Raw genomic sequence first — 22,942 nt, forward strand, 5'->3', positions numbered from 1 at the left:
GTTCAAGCAGCTGGGCCCCAAGGCCCAGGGAGGACTAGGAGAATTCAGATCGGAACACCACCAAAGACAGAGGACCAGTTGATTTGCCATGAAACTTTTCAGAAGCCAAAATAGGAGTGAATAGGTTCAAACCCAGATTGACCCTGTATTGCCATGTCTATGACGATGCACATTTTTAAAGTGTCTCTATGTATGTGTGCCTGTGGCTGTCATGTTAATGACAATAGTTCTTCCTTCCCAATGGCATTAAAATAGACTCTTTTTCTTTTCTTTTTTCAGAACAAGCTTGCCCTCTCCTATGTTTTCCAGAAATGACTTCAGTATCTGGAGCATCCTCAGAAAATGTATTGGAATGGTAAGTTGGCTCAGTTTTATCAAAAAGCATTAAGCAGATATGTGTTTAACGGCATATCCTTTAGAAGGGAATCTTAAAGTTTGCATAAAAGGGGTGCACCACAATGTTTATGGAAACCTGTGAGCATCAAAAATTGTGAAAAGTCTTAGATTAGGTTCTCCTGACAGAATCTGAACCACTCTGTATGCTGTTTAATATTACTTTAATGTGACTTTTCATTGTAAGAAAATAGGGGGAAAAACACTCTTTTCCTGTTGTTACACCACATTTGTATTTCCCTGTAAACTTACCCAGAAATTCTCTCAAAAAGAACAGACTCCTCTACAGTGTAGAATATAATTTCATTTACACTTCTGGGCACACTTTGTGCTTCAAATGTGTAAGCGTGATATATTAAATATTTGGAATATGTCTCTGCTTAGTTATCTGTGCAGGTAGATCTGATTTCGGGGGAGAGGGCAGCATTTCCTGTTATGTAAATCCGTGGATTCTTTTTGAGGTAGTGATCAACACTGCCACCTGACATCAGTCAGACTGGAATTCTAATTTCCCTTAACTCTTCCTAGCATGACCTTTAACCATTAAGAATGGTAAAAACTTAAAACACGTGAGTCCCGAGGTACCAAAGAACCTGCCTAGATATTACCTTTTTAAATTTTGTAGTGTAGTGTGCAGCTGGGAGTGCTCCCAGAACTTTCCCTGCACTGAGAAATGTGGTCGTCTTCTAAACATTTCATTCTGATGCTTGCAGTCTTTTCAGCTGCTCATGTGCCACTTTGGCATTTTTCTAATGTTCTGTTCGCTGAGTGGGGTAATGTAATCCAAGACTTCCTAAATATAATTTCCAAGGATCTAATCCCAGAAACATTCATTTAAAAGAGATATTTTCTGAACTTTGTTTTTTGTAGCCTGATAATGCGGGATTTAATCCTAGCTCTGCCACTTCCTGTCTGTGAGGCGCTGGGCAAGTCGCTGTGCCTACCTGAGTAGCGTTTCCTCCTGTGTAAAATTAGAAAGATAATTTGTACCTGAGAGATGTATTGAGGGTTTAATAAGATGACTTATGTAAAATGTCTAGGATAGTTTCATGTTTAGCATAGTACTTAATATATAGTAGTTCTTATTATCGGTAGTTAATTATAGCTGAGAATCAGGAGACTTGGCTTTAGTCCTGTCTCAGTTATATTAGAATTCAACAGGACAAAGCAAATGTATAGAGACAAATGTATATATTCTTAAATAAGATCATAATTACACATATTAGTCTCTTTAGAACTGAGACTTCCAAGACAAAAAATTAATATTTATTTATATTCTGCAGATCAGTATTTTTCAAACCCTTAGAAAATGTATTTACCTTTGTGATCCAGTATGCAAATATGTGTAGAGTACATGAAAAAGTGGGAAAATAGAATTTAAAAGATGATACAAATCTTTCCATGAACTTTTTGAAGTATCCTTGTATATATGTGTATGCTTAAAATTAAAACTACTCTTGCAAAAGAATACTCATTACTACAAATGATATTTTCTCTTATATTGAATTAATGTTGATTCCAACTCATTAAACTGATTTCACAACTTGCTAATGATCCAGACCCTCAGTTTGAGAAACACTGTTTTAAGTTACTGTGGAATCGGTACCACATCTGTCTTAAGGCTATTTGGTCAGAGGAGTTTGTATGAAAATTTCAGATGTAATTTTAGTCTTTTTGACCATTATGCAAAATACGGTCCATTAAGAGAAATACGATGTATTTCTCTTTCCTGAGTCTGTCTCCTGCCATCTCCTGTTTCACTGGGTGTCAGCTGTAGTGGTGCTGTCATGAGTTTGTTCATGCAGGGGACCAAAAATCTGTCTAGTTTAAGTCTAAAGCAAGCATTCTGTCGAAATTGAGATGGGAAATAGTGTTATGTTGGATCATACCTGTCTTACTTTGAAAGATACTGTTTTTCTCTAGAATATGGTTTTATTTTTATTTTTAGGTATAGAACTACTTGTGCGAGTAAGCGCTTATGCTGAATCATGAATAAAATAAAGCAAATAAGAGCAGAGCCATTTGGGTTGAAAGGACTTTATCTGTAGAACTTACTGGTTAAAAGCATAGACAGACAGCTGCAGGGGAAATAGTATCTTTGGAAACTGCTCTGCTGAAGTCTATGAGAGACTGACATTCTGGAAGGAAATTTACTAATGTGGCTTGAAAGGAAATCACCTGGCATTTGCAAGTATTGTTCTTTGAGTATTACCTGTTGTAGGATCCCCTCTCTTAGGCAGCAGAAACATACCATCAAAAGGTATAGCCCTGGGCAACAATACAGGTTAAAAATAGAGTATCTCAAGAGAGATGCAAATATTATCACTAGAGTAAAAATTTTAATTTTGGTATCAGCCCCCTTTAATATCTGCCTGTTCCCATCCCCCAAAAGAAAATCGGTCAAAACCTAGAAAACAGTAGTATCTATAGTATTAATGCACTTAACTAAAACTGAAGACATTTTTTAAAAGATCTTCCACTGCATGTTCATGATTCTATTACAGTTAATCCAAATATTTTACTTTGGTTCCTTTTTGTGAGGTAAATCTCAGTTACGGAAGCCATGTACACATACCCTGCAGCTATTGCATCTCCTCCCTTAGCTTCATCTACCCCATTTCTTAATTTGAAGATAAGAGGTCATAAGGGTAGCAGAGGGAACTTGATGTTGAGCTGTGGCTGTTGGCGCTGTCTCTGTGGGCCTGAGTGGCATGCCCAGCCAGAGTGGGGCGTGCGCATCCACAGGTGGAGCCTTCCAAATTCCACACTGACTCGGCCCTGTCCCCACTTTTCCTGAAACAACTAATGTCTCTGAATATAGTTTTGTGGTGTAGTGTCGTTATTCAGAATATAGGGCTTTTACAAGCACATCTAGGTGCTTTTCTGCCAGGTGTGGTCTAGGTCTGACTGTCTAATTGGGAAGGAAGGCAGAACTGCTTCCTCGGGCATTAGTCGTCCTGGGCCCTGGGGCTGCGACCCCTTCTCCCACCGGGCTCATCTGCCCATCGCTGCGCTTGTACGTACCAGCACAGTGGCTTTCCTTTCTCTAAACAGCAGAACATATAAAGACTTGGCTTTCCAAAACCGATGATATCCTGCTTTTGTTCTCCCAATCTGTGTTGGACAGGCTTACGTTACCAAAATGTGGAATTATACTACATGAAATGAATACATTACTGGAATTCAATCCTAAGTCTCTTTGTGATTGAATTCTTTACCAAACAAACAAACTCCCAGCTCCTCAGAGCTGACGCCGATGCTGCTTAATCCTTGGGAGCCTTTGTTCCTTATTTCCTTACTCCCATTGTCCTTTAGGTGAAGGACTCTAATCCCACAGCCATGTTGTCTTGTGTTTTCCCTGTTTTCTTCCTCTTCTCTTCCGTCCCTTGGCTCTTAAGCCTTTCTCAGCAGGGCTTGCCCAGAGATTAGGTCGTGGGTGTTCATGTTTAGTGACTTTGGAAACCAGCACCAGGAACTAGCAGAAAATTTGAGTAGGTCCTTGTGCTCAGCACCAACCCCGTGTCTGTCCAGATGTCTTGGAGTAATAGAATCTTAGTGCTGGGTTACCGAAAGAGATGACAAAGTCTGGTATATTATGAATACTGAGGCTTTTTTTTTTTATTGAATCATAATTGATTATACATATTTTTGGGATACAGTGTTGACATATGTTGATCAAATCAATATTATTAGTATGTATATTATTACGAATTGTACTTATTCTTTATGCCCCTTGTCCAGTCTCTCCTCATCCCCCTCTCCTTCCCCCCTCCCACCGCTGATAGCCCTAGATTTCTTCTCTCCCTCTGAAAGAGTAATGGTTACTCTCTTGATCTGTTGCCTAGATGATCTGTCCAATGCTGAAAGGTGTGTTCAGGTCCCCCAATATTATCATAGAGTAGATGCTTCTTCTGTGACTCTGGAATGAGCTTTGTGGAGAGAGGCATGCTATTCTTTTCTTTGGTCTCTACTGGTGACTCTCCTTGTGTCAATGCACTCCAGTGGCTGGCGGACCATCTGCATGGTGGTTGTGATGTCTAGCCACTTTTGTGGTAGCCATGGTTACTGTTGTGGCTGTAGTGGGCCACCCACATGGAAGTGATGTTTTCGGCATGCTCCTTGGTACTGGTGGTGTACCTGGTTGTGGGCAGGGGGTCCAGTGCTCGGCTCCATTCCTCAGGTCCCCTGGTAGGCCCCAAGGCACTGGTGGTGTGCCTGGGCTGGAACTAATTTTTTGTCCTTAGCATCTTTCTAAAACAGGGGAACTTCCTGTGGGAACCAGTACTTGAGCTGTGTTGTTGATCTAAATTGCTGCTTTATTGCTGTTTCCCTAGGGAAGACTTTTTGTGCAGCTCAGGGTTTAATGGCTGACCTTATAGGTACTTCCGTCTCCTGGGTTGTGTAGAAACTCTGATCTGGGCCTGAGTTTTTTCATCAAACTGCACCCTGTGCAATTCTGCATTCCCGACCAGTCTCTTCTGAGTTGTCCTGTGCTGATTGGGTGGTGGATCAGCTGTCCTTGCTGTGTCCCAGTGTTCTCTCAGTGGGCCTATCTCCCCCATCGCCCATGCTCCATACACTTCCCATGGGATGGGCCCTGCGCCAGTCCCTTGAGCGATGACTCACTGGCTTCTGAATGGCTCCCTTTTTTCACTTGTTGTGGTTCCTTGCTCCTGTGTGGGTCCTCGGGAACCCTATTAGTGATCTTGCTGTCCTGGGGGCCACCAAGGCCCTCTTCTCCCCTGCTGCCTCCAAGCAACTCCATCTGAAGGGCACAGCTGTGGCTTCTGCTGGCTCCTGCTCCAAGCACTGAGCAGCTCCAGCATTAAAGCAGCTGCAGCCCGAAACACTCCAAGCAGTTTTTTCTTTCTCTCATCGAGGTTTCTCCCCCTTCACAAACTCCATAGGTCTCTCCTCCTTTTCCCCTGAGCTCACGGTGGCTTTCCTTTCTCTAAACAGCAGAACATATAAAGACTTGGCTTTCCAAAACCGATGATATCCTGCTTTTGTTCTCCCAATCTGTGTTGGACAGGCTTACAACTCCAAGCAGTTTTTTCTTTCTCTCATCGAGGTTTCTCCCCCTTCACAAACTCCATAGGTCTCTCCTCCTTTTCCCCTGAGCTCCTGCAGCCCCGGCTTCACTGTTGTTACATTTTTATAGTTGTAAATTGGTTGGTTTGTGGGACAAGGTGACGATGGGGACTGTCTATTTTGCCATCTTGACCGGAACTCCCCTGAATACTGAGTTTTTAAAGTGAAAGTGTTGTATGACTCTTTTAAAGGTATCCAGCAGAATCCAAATATCATAGAGATTTGATTGCCACCATCATTCTGTTGAATAAAACATAAGCAAGCTGTTCTTTAATAGTTGAAAAGCTGATAGTTCCATTTTTCCTTTAACTCATATTTTCTACAGAATATTATCCTAACTTAATATTTTTTTTAATCTCTGAAGGTCTTTTATTAATTACCCTATTATACTACACTAGCACAAAAATACATATAAAAATTTAAAATTTATATCTTATGACCATAAGACTTTAGTAATAAATGTTTCTATGCATCAAATTATTTTTATAAGTATTAGTATATGAGTAATCAAAATTACAAATATTATAAAGTTCATGAAAATATTAACATAAAAGATAAAATGTTATTAGTGAAAGAAATTTCAATTGGGATTAGATAACTGAGTAGAAATATTACTTGCTTCTGTAATGAGATAGGATTTCCAGTAACAGTTATGTTCTTACTTTTTAATAGATGCAAGGATCAAGAAACCTTGCTCTCATTAATAGACAGATGGGAGTAGGAGTTTTGTGGATTTTCCTAACATCTAATAATCTCATCCAGTTCTTTGATCCTTTTCCAACTATTTACTAAAAATCAGATTATATTATCAAAAATATTTTTTTTTTATGATCTGTAACCTGATAATTCAATTAGGACTTCCTTCAGTTTTATTAGAAATAAAATTTGGAAAACCCTAACTTGTGAAAAGTTTTGTTATCTTTTATTGAAGTCATGGCTTTCTTGGTCTCTGGGAACGTACCAGAGAAGCTTTAGCAGTGCTGTCAAAATCTCAAGTCGGGTAACTTTCCTTCCACGCAGTTGTACCTTACAGTATTTCAGAGGGGTTAAGAAAGTAGAAATATTTTTCACGGAAGTACACATTTGCCAATATAATATTTTTTTATGAAATGCTTTTATCACACCATGAACTTTAAAATATTTCCATCAAATCTGCGGATTTAGCTCATTCCCTTGGTGCAGAATGTCTGCCATGTAACCAATGGGCCAGACCTCATGCCTAGGTATAGCCCCAGGTCACAGTGACTATCAGAAGGGGTGTGATGTTATTTTTGGATTCAGATAAACATGTTAGTTTATGTCACTATGGCAGCTGACTCATTTTTCAATTGTAACTCTAAGACAGATACAGAGCTAGATAAAATTAGATAAGATTAGTACCTGGTATGTTGTTAATGCTGACTTGAGAGATGGGGGGCAGAGCAGCAAGGTGGTTAAACAAAATTTGGCATCTATACCACCTCCCCTCTCAGTGATCTAAAATCAGAGTATCCCAACACAGAGAGAAATGACCGGAAGACCCTGTTTCTAATGTCGTGTCTTTCCCTTAAGCAAAACAGAGAAATGAAGAGCCCTAATTTGAATAAACGGTGCTTGAGTAAAAGGGACTTCATTGGTCCAGTACTGTGTTTCTACATCTCCCTTTGTTTGATACTCTGGAGGTTTATACACTTCCAGGTAAGAATACCACGCTGTGATTCAGGATGGGGGGAGGTCGACCTTTTTTCTTCTTCTTTTTTTGAAGTAGGAGAAAGGCGACTGTGGAGTGGAGTGGGCACAGAGGAGCAGCATGTGCCCCTGAGTGCATGCAGTCTTGGGCCCGTCAGTTTTTAGGAAAGAGTGCGTGTGGATGTCGAGCTGCTGGAAGTGGATTCCCTGAAAGCTATGAATGCTGCATGAAAACTGTGACCTGGTGCAAACTGCCAGCTTCCTTTGTCCTTCCACATTCCCATCTAGTGGTTGTCCAGCCTTTGGTTAAATGTCTCCAGCAAGAGGGCTCGCACCACCTCCCGACGGAAAATATTCAGCTCCGAGACGGGGAGAGTAGGGACGGAATGTGTTTGTTTGTTATCTGTTCCTCAGAGTGTTTCCTGACGTTAACACACACACACCCACCCACCCACCCTTAACGTGACTGCTCTGGGTGGAATCAGTGGTATTCAGGTGGCAGGAACCTCTCACGCAGTGATAAACTAACAGATTCTAGAACTGAGTAGCACAAGATGGGAAAAAGACATTTGACCCTCTGAGGCCCTTGAATGTGAAAAGGATGAATTTCTATAGCCTTCGTAGCTGGGGGAGGGGGAGGTGTCATGGAAGGAGGATCCAGTGCTTCGTCTTGTGGAAGGCACAGCCAAGACTGCTGCCAGCACCTGACTGTCAGTGAAGAGCCCAGAAGCCCACCGAGGGCGTGGGTCACACACCTGGTGAGCACCCCACCCGCAGGCTGTGGCCTGGGCAACAGAGCAGGCAAGCAGCCTAACACCTGAGTTGAGTTTCTCTTGATAACCCAGATCTTAAGTCTTTGCCCAGTTGGACATTACAATGGTAGACTTTATAAAATATTTTCCATTTCAGTTGAGCTCAAACTTGACCTTGCTTTCAAGTGAAACAGAGCCTTCTCTCCTTTTTTTCTTCTGTTTGTCGGCTGATGAGTAATTACAATTAGGAGTTTCTTCAGTATCATCCTTGGTTGCTATTAATTTGTGTGGACAAATTTAAACTTTGCTTTTAGCTGGGTCACAAGGTAGAATTGCGAGGCATAAATACATAATTGTTCCAGCTGACTCAAGCTCTCAGTGATAAGAGTATTCTAACTAATGTTTCTTCCTGAAACTTGACATTCATAATGTGTGTGGTTGCTTTTCCTGTTACTGGAATATACACACATACTGGTTAGTTGTATACAATAGCTAGTGAATGCAACACCAGACTTCATTGGATTGGAAATAAAAATGGTGCGTCTTTGGTTTTTAAGAGGTCTAAGAGGGAAGGAAATAAAATAGACTTTGTGTCACAGAGTTTTTCATTATCTGTCTAGGGAACTATAGATTTTAACAATTAAAATGATTGTAAGATTATTTTAAAATAATGGCAGGTGATAGAAGCAATAAAATTGCCAGTCCACTGCTGCACTTTACAGTGGCACGTCATGTCCCTCTAGGCGGCAGGGACTGTGTTTGTGGCAGTCTGCGTTTATGTGTGCGCATTCTCTCAACTCTCTCTTTCCCTGCCATCCCCTCTCCGTTATTTGGCCCAAATGTGTATCTTTCTATTTCCTCGAAGGCTTGCATTCTGAGTTCACTAAAAGAAATAGAAAGGTGTTTACATTATTGTGGATTACAAAATTTTATTCAAACAACTTTTTAGGATTTCAGGAGCTTTTCAAATGATTAAAAAACAAATCTGCCCATTGAATTGATGATAGACCCGGTTCTTGGTGCCTTGGTCTCCAGAGTTTACTCCACATGTGTCATTTACTTCTTACTCATGTAAGGCCTGGCCAGCTGGCGTTGGGCAGCCTGTGGCTCGTAGACACTTTCCTGTCTCATTCTGCTGCATTGTGTGTTTTCCCGTGGAGATATATGTGAAGAGATGGCAGCGCACCACAGCGTTTACCTTAGAGTCCAAAGACGAAGTCCCTAGGCCAGGATTCCTGAGAAACACAGCAAAGCCCTTTGATGGGAGCACTCCTGTCCCGTCTGATCCTCTGTAATTAGGGAAGGGCTACAATACTAAAATGACACGCCCAGTATATCTCTTATTTCCACAGTGAGTGTTTTGTAGTCCTTATAGGGTTTTCCAGAAATCAAACCTGTAGGTAAAGTTCTTTATTCCTTTAATGAGTAGATCTTTCACATTCATTTAAGATAAATCTGTTGTGCACAACAAAGTGAAATGTAGAAACAGGAAGAGAGCTGAGCTGGACATGGCACAGTCTGTGTCACGTGCTGGTCGAGGGACCACTGTCACCCAGCTCTGGTCGCCACTGTAGTAAACACCTGCTGTTTTGGTGCTGGGATCCCTCCTGGCCGAGGCTTCAGGAGGAACACTTGTCATTGTCCTCATGCCTCACCTTTTAAGCTCAGGGCCTGTAAGCCATGCTGCTGTCGAGTAGCTTCTCCACAGCCTGGCTGCCCAAAGGACAGGGTGGAGTGTCCCAGCCTCTGAAGCATCCTTGTTTCACGCGACCTTAGAAGACTTGGAGATCTTCTATGCATTATTCATACTAAAGCTACTAGCTAGTATTTATTGCTCACTTAACATATGCCTGGCACTATCCTACGTGTTTTATAGGAGTCAATTCATCTAATCTTTACAAGTCCTAAGAGGTATGTAATGAAATTGTTCCCACCTTGGGGAGAGGTTAGGGCCACACAAGCAAGAAGTAGTAGAACTAGGATTTGAACACAGGGAGTTTGATCTCAGGGTCTGTTTTTGTTTTGTATTGTTTTTCAGTTATGGTAAAATACACAACATTAAAATGACCCCCTTCACCGTTTTGAAGTATACAGTTCAGTGGCATCAGGTACATTCAGATTGTTGTCTACCGTTACTGCCATCCACCCACAGCATTGCTTCCATCTTGCAGAGCTGCAGCTCTGCATCCATCTGACACGAACTGCCCATTCCCCTCCCTCACACCCTGGCAGCCACCCCTCTGCTTTCCATTCAGAGCCGTTTCTTTACCACAACACTGCACTGTCTGGAATTTAGGAGTGGACTAATCTGAATGCATTTGTTGCTTCTCTTTTTCCATCCTACTGCTTGTCCGTTTTGTGATTAGCATAAATGTAAATGTGTATATTGTTAAGTAGGCGGCTTCTGTGGTTTGAGGTTGTTACCTTTTCCCTGTCCTTTCCTTTTGCCCATCTGCAGTTGTGAGGTTTTAAAATTACATCTCTTATTTTACACCTGAGTAGAAGCACAATACGTCCATCTTCAGAAATTTGGAAATTACAGAAAAGCACAAAGAAGATAATTAAGTTTCCCTGTATTGCCAGCTCCTAGAGATAACCACCATCAACATTTTGGTGCTAAGATCCTCTTGTATTTGTTTCTAAATTTATAAAAACATATTTAACAAAACTGTAATATCTTTAAACATGTTGTTTTTAACCTCTTTTTTTCGGGTTTGAAAGTGAATATTTATTTAAAATGAGAAAATCACAACTAATTTTGGAGTGTAAATAATTGACGAATACCACAAACAACTTAAATCTAAAATAATGACAAGGGCCGACCCTGTGGCGCACTCGGGAGAGTGCGGCGCTGGGAGTGCAGCGACGCTCCCGCCGCGGGTTCGGATCCTATATAGGGGTGACCGGTGTGCTCACTGGCTGAGCACGGTGTGGACGACACCAAGCCAAGCGTTACGATCCCCTTACTGGTCACAAAAAAAAAAAGACCCCCCCAAAAAATAATAATGACAAATTTTTATTAACTGCTCAACATTCTTCTAAAATACTTTTTTTCTTACCTACTTTTGGCTGTACACTCTTATCACATGACAGTGACTGCATGAGATTCTCTATAGCAGAATTAGATAATTTGATCTTTCCTTAAGTATGATTGATCAAAATTCATTTTTTAAAATTTCTATTTTTTATTTTGTTTTAAAATTTTTNATCTTTACAAGTCCTAAGAGGTATGTAATGAAATTGTTCCCACCTTGGGGAGAGGTTAGGGCCACACAAGCAAGAAGTAGTAGAACTAGGATTTGAACACAGGGAGTTTGATCTCAGGGTCTGTTTTTGTTTTGTATTGTTTTTCAGTTATGGTAAAATACACAACATTAAAATGACCCCCTTCACCGTTTTGAAGTATACAGTTCAGTGGCATCAGGTACATTCAGATTGTTGTCTACCGTTACTGCCATCCACCCACAGCATTGCTTCCATCTTGCAGAGCTGCAGCTCTGCATCCATCCGACACGAACTGCCCATTCCCCTCCCTCACACCCTGGCAGCCACCCCTCTGCTTTCCATTCAGAGCCGTTTCTTTACCACAACACTGCACTGTCTGGAATTTAGGAGTGGACTAATCTGAATGCATTTGTTGCTTCTCTTTTTCCATCCTACTGCTTGTCCGTTTTGTGATTAGCATAAATGTAAATGTGTATATTGTTAAGTAGGCGGCTTCTGTGGTTTGAGGTTGTTACCTTTTCCCTGTCCTTTCCTTTTGCCCATCTGCAGTTGTGAGGTTTTAAAATTACATCTCTTATTTTACACCTGAGTAGAAGCACAATACGTCCATCTTCAGAAATTTGGAAATTACAGAAAAGCACAAAGAAGATAATTAAGTTTCCCTGTATTGCCAGCTCCTAGAGATAACCACCATCAACATTTTGGTGCTAAGATCCTCTTGTATTTGTTTCTAAATTTATAAAAACATATTTAACAAAACTGTAATATCTTTAAACATGTTGTTTTTAACCTCTTTTTTTCGGGTTTGAAAGTGAATATTTATTTAAAATGAGAAAATCACAACTAATTTTGGAGTGTAAATAATTGACGAATACCACAAACAACTTAAATCTAAAATAATGACAAGGGCCGACCCTGTGGCGCACTCGGGAGAGTGCGGCGCTGGGAGTGCAGCGACGCTCCCGCCGCGGGTTCGGATCCTATATAGGGGTGACCGGTGTGCTCACTGGCTGAGCACGGTGTGGACGACACCAAGCCAAGCGTTACGATCCCCTTACTGGTCACAAAAAAAAAAAGACCCCCCCAAAAAATAATAATGACAAATTTTTATTAACTGCTCAACATTCTTCTAAAATACTTTTTTTCTTACCTACTTTTGGCTGTACACTCTTATCACATGACAGTGACTGCATGAGATTCTCTATAGCAGAATTAGATAATTTGATCTTTCCTTAAGTATGATTGATCAAAATTCATTTTTTAAAATTTCTATTTTTTATTTTGTTTTAAAATTTTTTATTATACAAATTTGTGGGGTACAAAATTGATTCAGTATTTGTGTACAATGTGTGACTGTCAAATCAGGATAGTTAGCTTATTCATCATTACAATGTGTAACCATCCTTTGTGCCTTTTAACCAATTTCTCCTCTTGTATTTGTTTCTAAATTTATAAAAACATATTTAACAAAACTGTAATATCTTTAAACATGTTGTTTTTAACCTCTTTTTTTCGGGTTTGAAAGTGAATATTTATTTAAAATGAGAAAATCACAACTAATTTTGGAGTGTAAATAATTGACGAATACCACAAACAACTTAAATCTAAAATAATGACAAGGGCCGACCCTGTGGCGCACTCGGGAGAGTGCGGCGCTGGGAGTGCAGCGACGCTCCCGCCGCGGGTTCGGATCCTATATAGGGGTGACCGGTGTGCTCACTGGCTGAGCACGGTGTGGACGACACCAAGCCAAGCGTTACGATCCCCTTACTGGTCACAAAAAAAAAAAGACCCAAAAAAAAAATAATAATGACAAATTTTTATTAACTGCTCAACATTCTTCTAAAATACTTTTTTTCTTACCTACTTTTGGCTGTACACTCTTATCACATGACAGTGACTGCATGAGATTCTCTATAGCAGAATTAGATAATTTGATCTTTCCTTAAGTATGATTGATCAAAATTCATTTTTTAAAATTTCTATTTTTTATTTTGTTTTAAAATTTTTTATTATACAAATTTGTGGGGTACAAAATTGATTCAGTATTTGTGTACAATGTGTGACTGTCAAATCAGGATAGTTAGCTTATTCATCATTACAATGTGTAACCATCCTTTGTGCCTTTTAACCAATTTCTCATTAACCCTCCTTCTCCCCTTCCCCTTCCTCCTTTCCCTTCTAATAACCACAGTTCTCTTCTCTCCTAAGAGTTCGAAGTATTATTGTGATTGTTGTTTCTCTCTCTCTCTCTTTATTGATTGATTATGAGTTTAGCTCCTATTTATGAGTGAGGACATGTGGTATTTTTCTTCTGCACCTGGGTTGTTTCACTTAGCATAGTTTTCTCCAGCCTCATTTGTGTTGCTGCAAATGGCAGAATTTCATTCTTTTTTATGGCTGAGTAGTATTCCATTGTGTTTATATCCCACATTTTCCTTATCCAGTCATCCATTGATGGACATTTAGATTGGTTCCAACTCTGGGCTGTTGTAAATAGAGCTGCCATAAGCATGGGAGTGCAGGTATCCCTTCGACATGATGATTTCCATTCCTCTGGGTGTATACCCAGCAGTGGGATTGTTGGATCATATGGCAGTTCTATCTGTGGTTGTTTAAGGAACCTCCATACTGTTCTCCATAATGGTTGCACAATTTTACAGTCCTACCAACAGTGTAGGAAGGTTCCCCTTTCTCCACATCCTCACCAGCATTTGTTATTCTGTCTTTTTGACAATAGCCAGTCTAACTGGGGTGAAGTGATATCTCAGAGTGGTTTTGATTTGCATTTCCCTGATGACTGGCGATGTTGAGCTTTTTTTTCATATACCTACTGGCCATCTGTATGTCTGCCTTTGAAAAGCGTCTACTCAGCTCCTTTGCCTATTTTTTAATTGGATTATACGGGTTTTTACTGTAAAGTTATTTGAGCTCCTTGTATATTCTTTATACCCAGAATATAAATTTTTATTTTTTAAAGGACTTTTTTTTTTTAAGCAGCAGTCTTCAGTTCACAGCAAAGTTGAAAGTTCCTGTATCCCCCCTTCCCCCACAGATGCACAGCCTTCGCCATTTTCAGCAGCCCTCGCCGGAGTGCTGCTACACTTGTTAGACTGATGCACCTATGTTGATCCCTTCCTCCCCTGTCCCCCTGGGCAACTGCTGATCTTTTCACTGTCTGCATAGATTTACCTGTCCCACAATGTCATATGGCTGGAATCATACAGTATGTGGCCTTTTCAGACTGGCTTCTTTCACTCAGCAATATGCATTTAAGTATCCTTCGTGTCTTTTCATGGCTTGATAGTTCATTTCTTTTTAGCGCTGAATAGTATTCCAAAAGTAAACTTTTTTGCTCAGCATTTTACCATGTTGACTATTATACATCATTACACAAGACTGTTTTATCCCCAAAGAGTTTGTAGTCCAGTCAAGTAGACTGGGTAGGCCCCCTGCACTGTGATAAATGCATGACAGGGAATGTACTCAGTGAAAGGGGGGAACATAGGGACATTTGGGTCAGGGGGCATGTGCCACGTAGCCCTCTCTCCTTGAGGTGCTGAGGATTTCTGTGGAGTATAACATATTGCCCTCTTTTCAGGAATTGTATTACTGTACAGTTAGCAGATAAGCTGGCTAGTACCCGTGACGTAACAGCAAGTAATAGAACCTAATATGTGATCAAAGGCTAAGTTGTGAGCAGTAGATTCTGGAATGGCAGGGGTTGGAAAGAGAAGGAAACCAATGATTTTACTGTAAAGTTATTTGAGCTCCTTGTATATTCTTTATACCCAGAATATAAATTTTTATTTTTTAAAGGACTTTTTTTTTAAGCAGCAGTCTTCAGTTCACAGCAAAGTTGAAAGTTCCTGTATCCCCCCTTCCCCCACAGATGCACAGCCTTCGCCATTTTCAGCAGCCCTCGCCGGAGTGCTGCTACACTTGTTAGACTGATGCACCTATGTTGATCCCTTCCTCCCCTGTCCCCCTGGGCAACTGCTGATCTTTTCACTGTCTGCATAGATTTACCTGTCCCACAATGTCATATGGCTGGAATCATACAGTATGTGGCCTTTTCAGACTGGCTTCTTTCACTCAGCAATATGCATTTAAGTATCCTTCGTGTCTTTTCATGGCTTGATAGTTCATTTCTTTTTAGCGCTGAATAGTATTCCAAAAGTAAACTTTTTTGCTCAGCATTTTACCATGTTGACTATTATACATCATTACACAAGACTGTTTTATCCCCAAAGAGTTTGTAGTCCAGTCAAGTAGACTGGGTAGGCCCCCTGCACTGTGATAAATGCATGACAGGGAATGTACTCAGTGAAAGGGGGGAACATAGGGACATTTGGGTCAGGGGGCATGTGCCACGTAGCCCTCTCTCCTTGAGGTGCTGAGGATTTGTGTGGAGTATAACATATTGCCCTCTTTTCAGGAATTGTATTACTGTACAGTTAGCAGATAAGCTGGCTAGTACCCGTGACGTAACAGCAAGTAATAGAACCTAATATGTGATCAAAGGCTAAGTTGTGAGCAGTAGATTCTGGAATGGCAGGGGTTGGAAAGAGAAGGAAACCAATGAGAGTTGGAATGCTTGCGGAGAAAAATCTTGAACTGAGCCGTGAAATCTGGGAAGGCTGTAGAGGAGTTAAGGGGAGAGAGCAGGGCATTCCAGGTCGGGAGTGGCTTCATCACGAGGTGCTTAATCCAGTGCCATAACCAGTACCTGGCACATAGTAGGTGCTCAATTAAATGTTTTTTAAGTGGATGAGTGGACATGGCCAGATGAACAGATTGAAAGTAATGTACCTCTTTGACCACCCTGTGATGTTAAAAGAAGATCTGACTGAATGTACCATGGATGGTGGTATAAATTGGTAAAGCCTTTTTGGAAGACATTGAGCCTGGGAGTATCTGTAAAAATTTTAAATGAGCATGCCTTTGACCCAGAAACTCCACTTGGAGAAATCTACTTTAAAGCCATATTTGCCTATATTCTTAAAGGTATGTGATTAAATAGTCATGTTATATTCATATATGGACTTTGAAATTTAACAAACACGTATAAGCATTTTCAAATGTGCCCAGAACTGGACTAAGTGTTTGCAAACGTTAGTCTTAAAAGAATACTTTGTGGTAGATACTATGATATTAGTACCATCTTATTGTTGAGGAAACTGGCACCAAGTTTAACTTGACCAAGTCACACAGCTGGTAAATGGCAAAGCCAGCAGTGGTAGTCATGTCTGGTTCATTGGTCCTGCTATTACACTATCCAGTAATTACAAAGAACTTGGTGGACTCAATGTTATGTACCTTACATGTGCGTGAGACCCCCCAGAACACAGTGAAAGTGTAGTCGGTCAATGCATAGAACTGATATCATGCATTAAAGAATGAAACGCTGCCCACCCCTGTCTACATGTGCATATGCGCGTATGTGTAAATACGTAGGTGTGTCTCCCAAACTGTTGCTGATGCTTTGCCTCTGGGGAGAGGAGTTGGAAAGGGAAGCAAAGAGACATTTTCATGTTTTTACTTCCATATTATTAAATTTTATAGTAAGTAAGTTATGTATTCCCGTATTCATTTTTTTAAAAAAGAAGAAATAATGACTTTTTTAAGTACAAGAAAGACAGCCTGGGACATCTCAGTTAAGACAAGCCTTGGTAGTCCCAGTTTTCTTGAATTTTCCCCAACAGTGAATCTCTTGAGTTTAATGAGATCTTAGGGTATATATAGTTGAGCATTCTTTTCTTTCTCTGTATAGATTCCTGTTCTCTCCCTTGTCTTCCCGGTGAAGCAGCGATAAATCCACCATTCCTTTTAATTAGGTTGAGCTGCCACATGTCTGTCCATGTTCTGTAATATTTGATGGTAATGAATGAGTTTATCTTCTTTGAATGTACTCCGGTAGCAGTTTTGTGAAGGTTACATTATTTTTAATTATGCAGATTGGTAAGAATGTGGACATTTAAGGGGGAAAAGTCAGAGCTAAGTCAGGTGGCATCCAGCCTGGATTGCACCTCAGGATGCAGGCTCCATGAGAGACCGGATTCCCAAGGGAAAGGTTAATAATGGTAGGTAGAAGTTTGGGAAGATCATCAGAATATTCCAGAGAATACCTAGATAAGTTTATTACTTAATGAACTTTTAAAGGCCTCATGATGATGTTGCTTGCTGGTGGCATAGGGTAAATATAGTTGAAAGGTTGCAATTCAGGTCAGAGACCCCCTGCCCAATCATTAAATTATTTTGAGAGGTTACTGGGATGGTGTCATTCTGGCAGACAGAATGTAAAATCTGTTCTGTAAAGTACATAGTAGCCTTCTAGTACCCTAGTCCACAATTTATACTACATTGGTGTGCTCGGAAAAACTCCATGTTGTCAGCCACAAAACAGCCTGAAATTTCTTTTGGAAAATTATCTACAAAATGTAGATCAACCACACTGTATGTGGTTGATTCTTGGTCCACTGTTAGAAGGTAAACTTAGGCACAGTGAAATTTTAGCAAGTTTATCTGAGCAGACAACGATTAGGACTCTGGCAGCCCCAGATCTCAAGCAGTTCAGTGCCCCACCAAGGGAGCGATCAGGGGAAACGTTTGTAAGTTGTTCTTTGAGGAAGCAAGACAAAGAAGATGCATTTGATTGGTGGAAGTGGAAAGTTTTTAGTTACAGGTTAGTTTTGGTGGGTTCTGATTGGTAAGGCTTGAGTTGACATTGAGCTGGATTTCGGTTTGCTTATGTAGGAACCCAAGGCAGTGGAGCTGTCTCAGCCTAATGGCCCCCCAATTATTTTAACACCACCATGAAGATTTTTGCTTTTTGTGTCCTCATCACCTTCAGTTCCCATTTCCTAAGTCTGATCCAAGACAGACTTAATAATAATCATCTGCTCATGCTCATCACTAGCTGGTGAGCTCCTTGAAGCTGCGGAGAGTGTTTGGGGAGTCTTTGTATTTCCTTCAAGGCCCACAACAATATAGGTCTTTGGAAAGGTTTGTGAAATTGAACTGATAGAAATGAAATTTCATGAATTGCTCTTTTCTGTTACTTCCTTTCCAGGAATATGCTATGTAAAGATGGCAACAGGTAAGTTTTCTGTGTGTATATTGGACATAACATTTTCAGTTTTCTTGTTAAATAGGAACTGTCCAAGATCACAATGCCGGTTATATTTAATGAGCCTTTGAGCTTCCTGCAACGACTAACTGAATATATGGAGCATACTTACCTCATCCACAAGGCCAGTTCCCTTTCTGATCCTGTGGAAAGGATGCAGGTATGTGTCAGGCAGGCGCTGAAAAGGTTTAAGTCTTAGAGGCTTCTCTGCTAACCCTCCCCCAAACACACATACACAAAATTAGCATGAAGTCCAGTGTGAGGTTGGGAGATGTTATCAAAGCTTAATCAGCATATTCGGAGTGTCCTCTGCATCCATTCCCCTTGCCCACCCTCTAGTCAGAGTGCCACCACAGTGGAAAGACCCAGGAGAAGTGCAGGAGAAACAGAAGGTGGCGCCTGACAAAGCCTGGATGTTGGTGAGCTGTCCCTAAGTCTTCATTTTAGAAAGGAGCACTGCCTTGCAGGGGGACGTCAGCTGTTCTTTCACACTTCCTCACAGTGTTTCCAAGAAGGAGCAAACACACACTCACACACACAAATGTATGTTTATGCTTGTGTGTGTATCTATCTCTACACACACATTGCTATATGTTAAAAGACAGCAAGGAGTTGAACTTTTCTATTTTCTGTTAAATAGAAGATGTTTATGTGTGGTACATGGGTGGGCTAGATACAGGCAGACTACAGAAGACACATTGTTCTCCTTCAAACAAAGCACTGGCCTTCTAAACTGAATCTTTCTGTTCTTCCATTTATGTAAATCAGCTTTTTCCAGCCTCATTGGACTTGACGCCAGTTAAATGGCTTAGTTTTACATTTCCTTCCCCAATCCTGAAAGTGTTACATTTTCAAAATATTTTAAATGAATTACAAGTAACTTTGGGTTTGAGAGTCTTTAAAAGGTCCTCGAGAAAGTTTGTAGCACTATGAGGGTGTTATAAAAACCACATTTGGGAATCACACTATAGGAAGAGACTCAAAATAATTTTCATTCTGAATATGCAAAGTTTGCTAGAGCCATGTTGAAAATCCAAAGTAATTAAGCTCCTCAGAATAATTTAGTAAATTACTGTCTTCAGCAAAATTCCAGTTCCTGTGAGAATGAGGAACAAGCGAGGCCATTTTTAACTTGTGTGGTGCTCTGTCCACAGTGCGTAGCTGCGTTTGCTGTTTCTGCTGTCGCTTCTCAGTGGGAACGGACTGGAAAGCCTTTCAACCCGCTTCTGGGAGAAACTTACGAATTAGTTCGGTGAGGTCTTTCATTCCATTCCAAGTGGAAAGTCAGATTTGCATGATTAACATAGTTTTTCAAATGAAAAGGTACAATGTACATTTTGAGCATCACCAACAAAAATTATGTATGAGCGGAGCAGGTTAACTATTTTGATGTTTGTTTCTATGATAATTATTATTTTAGAGACTATCAAAAATATCGGAACGTACATAAAATGTGTCATTATAAAAAGCAATTGTGTGGATCTCAGTATTTCTGATCACATGGGATTATCATCCCTTTCTTGTTATGTAGATCACAAGACATGATGGGTTTTTTAATAACCTTTTAAAATATATTGACATAAATATGTACTGTTGCCATAAAGGCAACGAATGCATCTACAAACGCAGTTCTGTTTGTCTGTGCTACGCTGTTTCTTGTTTACACACAGGGGGATTTATCTGGCTTTACTTTTTCTTTTCTGCACAAGTTTGATCTCATTTATTCCCTGCGTATTTGGAAATGGACACTAAATTTTTCTATTAATATAAAAGGAACAATAAGTTTTAAATTTATGTGGCTAAAGTTACCATTTCATGCAAACCCCTCTTTTCTGCACAAGTTTGATCTCATTTATTCCCTGCGTATTTGGAAATGGACACTAAATTTTTCTATTCATATAAAAGGAACAATAAGTTTTAAATTTATGTGGCTAAAGTTACCATTTCATGCAAACCCCCCAAATTCATGTGGGTGTTCTTTATTTTAATATGTTCGTTATGTTAGCATTATAATAACATTGGATTTAGGAGTTTGGGTTGCATTTGTAGAGTTTCTCATATGTTAAGATGTTCTTTCATCAGGATGATGATAAAGAATTTTTTACTTTTTTGAACCTGTTTCTCTAATACTTTTACAGACTGAAATGGCAGTAATGTACACATTCAGTGAGAGGACTGATTACATTGTTGCTTTTTTTCTTTACTCTCAAGAGATGATCTTGGATTCAGACTCATCTCAGAGCAGGTCAGCCATCACCCACCAATCAGTGCATTTCATGCGGAAGGATTAAACAACGACTTCATCTTTCATGGCTCAGTCTATCCCAAACTGAAGTTCTGGGGAAAGAGTGTAGAAGCAGAACCCAAAGGAACCATCACCTTGGAGCTCCTTGAGTAAGTTCTAATCAAGCCATGAAATTCTTTTCATGGGTACTTACTAATAAGTGTATACACTTGCAGACAGACCTGACCTTATTGCTCAAAAGCTGGATAAAAAGAAGGAAACAGCTTTTATAAACTGTAAATTATATACCTCTGTGTTAAAGAATTTGAGAAATATGGGAATAGCCATTGCTGATCATTCCAAGTTATGTGTAAAAAGTTTAACTTGATGTTTGACTGTGGTGCTTGGATCTATTTTAAGACCCATGGAGTTAATCACTCCATGACAGTTCTTATGAAACAAGCTTTCTATATGTATTGTGGTGCCAGTGTTTTGTTTAAAGATCTGTCAAGGTGAATTCACCTTGAAAAATACTGAAATGATGATCGTGGGGCACGTGTTAGACATTAGGTAAGTTGGGAGTTCTCTTGTTTTGCAAGATCACTTTTAAATTCAAAGGTAGTTCCGATTAAGGTAAACACACTGTACCCTCTCTCTCCCACTGATTACAAGAGGAAACCTTGGACAGAAGACATAAAGCAACAGTCTGAGGACTCTGCAGAGTAAATCATAGTGGCAGATTAGGAGAGAAATCAAACCCTGAAGACCAATATGGCAATGAGTGTCCTGGTTTTATATTTTTCTCCTGTATCTCCTGGCTTAGAGTCAGAGCAGTAGATCACAGAATGGGGCAGTGGAGTTAGACAGAAAAGTTCCAAGAGAGACCCTCTGTTTCTGATCAGAGGACCTGGAAAGATACCCTTGCCTGATGTAGAGAGTCAGGGAAATTCTGTTTTATTTTTATCTCTCAGCCTTGTGCCAAAGCAAGCTCCAGGACCCGTACCTATACTCCCGCAGTGGCGGTGGCCATGGCAGCCACACAAGTACCTAATACTTAGAAAAAGTCTTTCTCCTTGACCAGAGGAACTGGGTAAAGGGGCCCCGGTGGTCCAAATAGTGTGAGGAGAATCCCTGTTTCTTTTTTTCTCTTTCTTTTCTCTCAGTTCTTTGCCCCAAAGGAAGACCTAGTTGTGGCAAGGATAAGAGTGAGCAGGGAAGCTCAAGCCCCAGCTTGCTAACCAGAGGGCAGAGAGAAAGGGATCCTGTAGAGCTGCGGGTAAATTCCTAAGCTCGTCCCTGCACTCACACCTTGAAGTGACCCAAAATGGTTTATCAAAGGTCTCAAGATCTGAACTACTGTGTGACCCAAGGTCCAGGTCCCTGGACAGCTACTGAAGGGTGAATCTGAATAACATTACATAGGCTTTGGAAATTAAACTGACACTGCAATCAAAGCCCACAGAAGGAGGGTCAGGACTTTCAGTGGCCTGAAAGTATGTTAATTGCCCACTAAAACAAAGCAAAACAAGAAAAATCAATATTCTTCAGAAGATTTTAAGAGGACACAGAGTCTTGTAATATCCAAATGTCCGAAATTATTTGGCAAACCAAGAAACAAAAAAATCTCAACAACTCACAGTGGGAAAAGCAATCAACACACTATAACCCCAAGATGACGCAGACACTGAAATTTGTATCAAAGACTCTAAAGCAGCTGTTGTAACTGTGCTCTATGAAATAAAGGTGAACACTGTTAAATGAATAGAAAGACATTTTAGCAGAGAAATAGAAAATTCTAGCAAAGAAATAGAAAATTTCTGGAAATTTTGGTACTGAAAAATATAGTAATGTAAATGCAATAACTGGGATAGGCTTAATAGAATGAAGAATGATAAAATATGTATAGGATCTGTATGCTAAAAACTACAAAATACTGATGAAAGTAATCATAGAATACCTGAGTAATAGACATACTGTGTCTCAGTATATCTGGAAGCCTCAGTGTAGTTAAGATTCACTTCTCCCCTAGTTGACCTATAAGCAGTCTGTATTAACACAATCAAAATCAAAATCCCAGAACGATTTTTGATAGATATAGAGAAGCTGATTCTAGGTATACATGGGAAGGCAAATGAAATAGAATAGCCAAAACAATTTTGAAAAGAAAGAACAGAGTTGACAGACTCCCAATACCCAATTTTAATATTTAACTCTAAAGCTATTGTAATCGAGATAATGGCAAATGGATAGACCACATACATTAATGGAACAAAAAGTCCAGAAATTGACCAACAGAAATATTGTCAATTGATTTTTTTTTTTTTTGTCAATATACAATGTGGTTGATTATTATGGCCCATCACTGAAACCTCCCTCCCTCCTCCCTCTCCCCCCTCCCACCCAAGAATGTCCTTTCCGTTTGCTTGTTGTAACACCTTCAAAGAAACTGTAGTTGTTATA

At 40.1% G+C, this 22,942-nt stretch overlaps 1 protein-coding gene across 1 annotated transcript in view; it reads left to right on the top strand.

Annotated features, from left to right (window-relative positions):
- Window positions 1–282: 282 nt before the first annotated feature.
- Window positions 283–22,942, top strand: part of OSBPL1A (oxysterol binding protein-like 1A) — a 35,121-nt gene continuing 12,461 nt past the window's right edge. The window contains exons 1-4 of the mRNA XM_008593612.1: window positions 283–355; window positions 18,284–18,418; window positions 19,413–19,510; window positions 20,470–20,652. Of these exons, the coding sequence (XP_008591834.1) occupies window positions 299–355; window positions 18,284–18,418; window positions 19,413–19,510; window positions 20,470–20,652 (473 nt within the window). The 5' untranslated portion in view covers window positions 283–298. The remainder of the gene's footprint in view (window positions 356–18,283; window positions 18,419–19,412; window positions 19,511–20,469; window positions 20,653–22,942) is intronic.

Source organism: Galeopterus variegatus, unplaced genomic scaffold, assembly GCF_000696425.1.
Source record: "Galeopterus variegatus unplaced genomic scaffold, G_variegatus-3.0.2 Scaffold9405, whole genome shotgun sequence".
Taxonomy (NCBI): domain Eukaryota; kingdom Metazoa; phylum Chordata; class Mammalia; order Dermoptera; family Cynocephalidae; genus Galeopterus; species Galeopterus variegatus.